Source organism: Halyomorpha halys, unplaced genomic scaffold (assembly GCF_000696795.3).
Source record: "Halyomorpha halys isolate HHAL.00 unplaced genomic scaffold, Hhal_1.1 Scaffold234.1, whole genome shotgun sequence".
Lineage (NCBI taxonomy): Eukaryota > Metazoa > Arthropoda > Insecta > Hemiptera > Pentatomidae > Halyomorpha > Halyomorpha halys.
In genome coordinates this window covers 413,837-417,715 of record NW_027111802.1, presented here as the reverse complement: position 1 = coordinate 417,715, position 3,879 = coordinate 413,837, and the positions used below count along the sequence as shown (strand labels likewise).

General features: G+C 31.2%; 1 protein-coding gene across 1 annotated transcript in view; it reads right to left on the bottom strand.

The window, feature by feature from the left end:
• The window catches only part of LOC106679933 (dedicator of cytokinesis protein 1), a gene marked incomplete in the record, with an annotated part of 79,196 nt that overhangs the window by 30,043 nt on the left and 45,274 nt on the right, over nucleotides 1-3,879 (bottom strand). The window contains 3 exon segments of the mRNA XM_067049787.1: nucleotides 39-174; nucleotides 2,246-2,446; nucleotides 3,089-3,340. Of these exon segments, the coding sequence (XP_066905888.1) occupies nucleotides 39-174; nucleotides 2,246-2,446; nucleotides 3,089-3,340 (589 nt within the window).

The window sequence follows — 3,879 nt, the reverse complement described above, 5'->3', positions numbered from 1 at the left end:
AAATGAAAATCAAATAATTCAATCAGAGTAAAGCATACATTGATTCGGTGATTCTGTAATGTCTTCACTGGGCAGTGTAAGAGTGTTCATAAGTTCTGCTTTAGGGAACTGATTCAAAGTCCTTGTACAGAAATCGCTTAACCTCTCATATTCCTTCCCTCTGTAAATGAAGACCTGTAAAATTTTTAAATAAAATTATCAAAAATAGTAAAATTTAAAATCAAAACCAAGTGATAATGAAGTTGTTAAATTGTTCTTTTGAATGATTTAGGGATGAGTTACTGAATTAGAGGTTAATTTAGTCTCAAATTTACATAAACCAAAACTTAATTTTTTTTTGGATTAATTAATAGCCGATTCCCGTATAGGTTAAGGAGTAAATTATTCTCTTACAAAAATTTTAACACCTAGAACTTTTTTTTCATGACAACAGCAGGTTTTAGATTCACAAAAAAAAAAAATAAAATAAAATAAACCATTTCATTAAACAAAAATTAAAATTTAATACATATATCATCACTTAGATAGTTGAAAGGGAACAGAGATATTTATGTGAATATGAGGGTTTCTACTATCTAACTTGGTCTGAACTAAACTAAAATTAAGTTTTGGCAAAATTGTAAAATTATCAATTAATGATTATTGATAACTTCACAATTATCAATTAATGATTATTGATAATTTCATAATTAACAATAAATTATTATTGATAATTGCATAATTTTTTCAGTTTGAAGCATACGAGGCAAGTAAGACTACTGTTGAATTGTCATGCTGTATGATTTTTTTTTTTTAAGTTGTTAACAATGAGAGATAGTCAGAGTATGGACTTTTCCAGCAAAGGGGCACTCCTAGAAGTGAAAAAAATTATTAATTTAACAAAAATTGATTTTCTTTTGAAGTAGATAATTTTAATAACTAATAAAGCTATAATTAATTATATATAATTTTCTTAATATTTAATTTCATTCCCCTTTTCTGTGTTGAAATGTCACACCCTGAATGAATGAAGTGAATGAAAAAATAATTTTATTCTGGGACATATGTTCCCTAAGAATAAATACATATTCATAAGATTTTTATCTAGCAAGCATTTACAAATTTTCAGATAGTAAAATAAAATTACATTGGTATATTGGCTTTACTACAGTTTATAATGTTAATCAATATATGCCTATTTATTTGATAACAATGATCTGGAGGTTTGGTTATACAATAAGTGGAGGAATAGGTGTTGTTTACAGGAAAGAATGGATGAGAACTGGCGAATGGAGATGGGAAGAGAATTCCAGAAGGAGGTTGGACGTATGACGAAGGATTTGCTAAAGAAGGCGGTTCTATAGGAGGGCATATATAAATCAATCGGTTGGGATTTGGTGTTTAATGAGTGGATGGATGAACGAACAGTGAGGAGATCTAGGATATAGGAGGTTTTATGATTTTAAGAAGTTGGAATAGGAAAATACCAAGGAGGTATTGCCTTCGGGAGGTTGGATAGAGCCACTTCAACTCGGTATACCAGCGGGAGACTCGAGAGCGCCTTGGGAACCCAAAGATAAATCTTATAAAGCAATTCATGAGTCTATGAATACCCTGAATGACCATGGTTTGCCCCTTCCCTCCTAGAATTGATTCTGAGTACGTTCTTTAAGTCCTCATGATGTGTGCAAAATCATAAAGTGAATAAGGTTGGTATAAATGAAACAAAATGTTGTTTAGGATTTAAACTATAAAATGTTAAGATTTATCAGTGTTGTTTATAAGCATTATTATTATTATTATCTGTTTCCTCTTGCAATTGCAGATTAAGAACTGGGGTGGGGACAAGGTCCAACAACCTGCTGATTTAATTTAAATTTAATCAAAAATTTAAGAATTTCCTCTACAATTCTCGTTGTATCTAAGAGATACATACGCTTGTTGAGCCTCTCTCAGCGGTGAAGTGGTAATTCCAATCAATCTATTCCTGCCACTGTTGACTTCAGGTTATTATTATCTTCTATTTTTTTGCTTTATATTCTTTCCTGTTTATGAGGAGTATTTCTGGTCTATTATGGAGCACTGTGCAGTCGTTATCATTATTATTATGAATAGAATAGTTCCATATTAGTTTTATTCCAAACCAAACCATATGGACTTGAGGAGGATGTCAGGATAGGTTGAGTTTAAGACGCAACACAATTGGTCCTAACAATGATTTAATTGATTGATAATAACTAGGAATATTAAAAATAAAGCGTATTACCTTATTTTGAAGGAACGGAGGAAAACCTCTGCCATAGTATGCTACCCTAAAGTACTCCGGAGCAGGCCTAAGTTTGTACATAATATTGTCATAAAAGTCAGCCATTCTTCTTAAAAGAGCACTAAGTTGGGGTAAATCGTGTACTTGCTCTTCATATTGTTTAGCAAGTTCTTTACATACTTCAACAGCATTTTCCCACATCTATAACAAAAATTAATTCTTAATAAAACATTGATATAAATAAGTAACTCCTTAAATTTGTCAAAATAAATCAAAACATTAATGATTAAACTTCAAGGATGAAGGAAAACTAAAGGTTTGTTTGGATCGTCAGTTGATTGGACGCGTCCGGAAAATTAGTAGAAGACCAAACCTTTGTTTACTGTCAGAAGTAGCATTATTAGAAAGAAGATATCGAGAATCGTCATCAAAGAAGATTATATAATTAGTTAGTGTTGCACGACATAGAATTTAAGTATATTTGTAAAAGTAGCTATGAATTTAGTTAAATGTCATATTTTTCTGATTGTCTGGAAAACCTGCCCTGAGATAAGAATCAATATTATTATGTATAATTTAAAATAAAATTCTCATATATATTTAATATTTTCATTTAAACCTCGTCATCTTCACAGCTATATTTTATAATAAATAAAAACAATTACATTTCCTTTTATTTATTTGAACTAACTTTTAAATATTACAATATCTAGGGTAGGAAATGACAATGAAGGAGAGAAGGAAAAGAAAAAGTCTAAAACTATCAGGAATTGCATAACAACTATATTATACTTAAGCTATATGGCTATAATTATTAATTAAAATAATATCAAAAATTACTACCTTTCCTTGGTCAAAATAATCAATAATGGCATGATATAGTGCTTCTTTTAACTGACGATGAGTTTGGCAGTTGGGATATTTGCTACTCCTCAACATCGTCGACAAACTTGCATCGGACCAGCTCAAGAGTTTACTATGAAGCTTTAGAGTGTAAGCTGCCTCGGTATAATTGTCGCTTTCCAGATGAAGATCACAGAGCTTGTTTAAATAGCGTATGTACATCTGCTTTCGATTGATTTCAGAATAAAAATCCTGCAAAACAAATTGATATTTACTTAGTGAAAATTCTATACAGGAAGATTATTATTGGACTGTATATAATAAATTGTAGGAAGATGGTCTGGCTGGTGGTCAAAAAATGTAAACAAAATATCGGAAAAACTCTTTACTAGTAATCAGTGCTTCATCAGGGCTAAATGTAAACAAGATATGAACATTGTAAAGTATGGTAAGACTATAAGAACAGAAAGTTGTATAAAAAAGTAAAATAGAAGAATATAAATATAATATTCTTTTTATAAAATATAAGTGTGTTCCGGTTAACCTACGGCAACCGAAAGATTGAATCGGAAAGACTGCCATGTATATTATTACTGCCATGTATTGGACCAGTAGCGCCCATGTGGCCAGCATCAAAAGCTTGCCTCCTCCAGCGCTCTTGGTGGCTAGAGAAGCAACCCAGATGAGTGAGAGATAGCCATCTTGTCTCAACCAGAGAAGCGTCCAACCTTTATTTTTATTCAGTGATCAGCAATATCTTCCATGAGTGAGTAGAGTTACTTGAGTGGTTC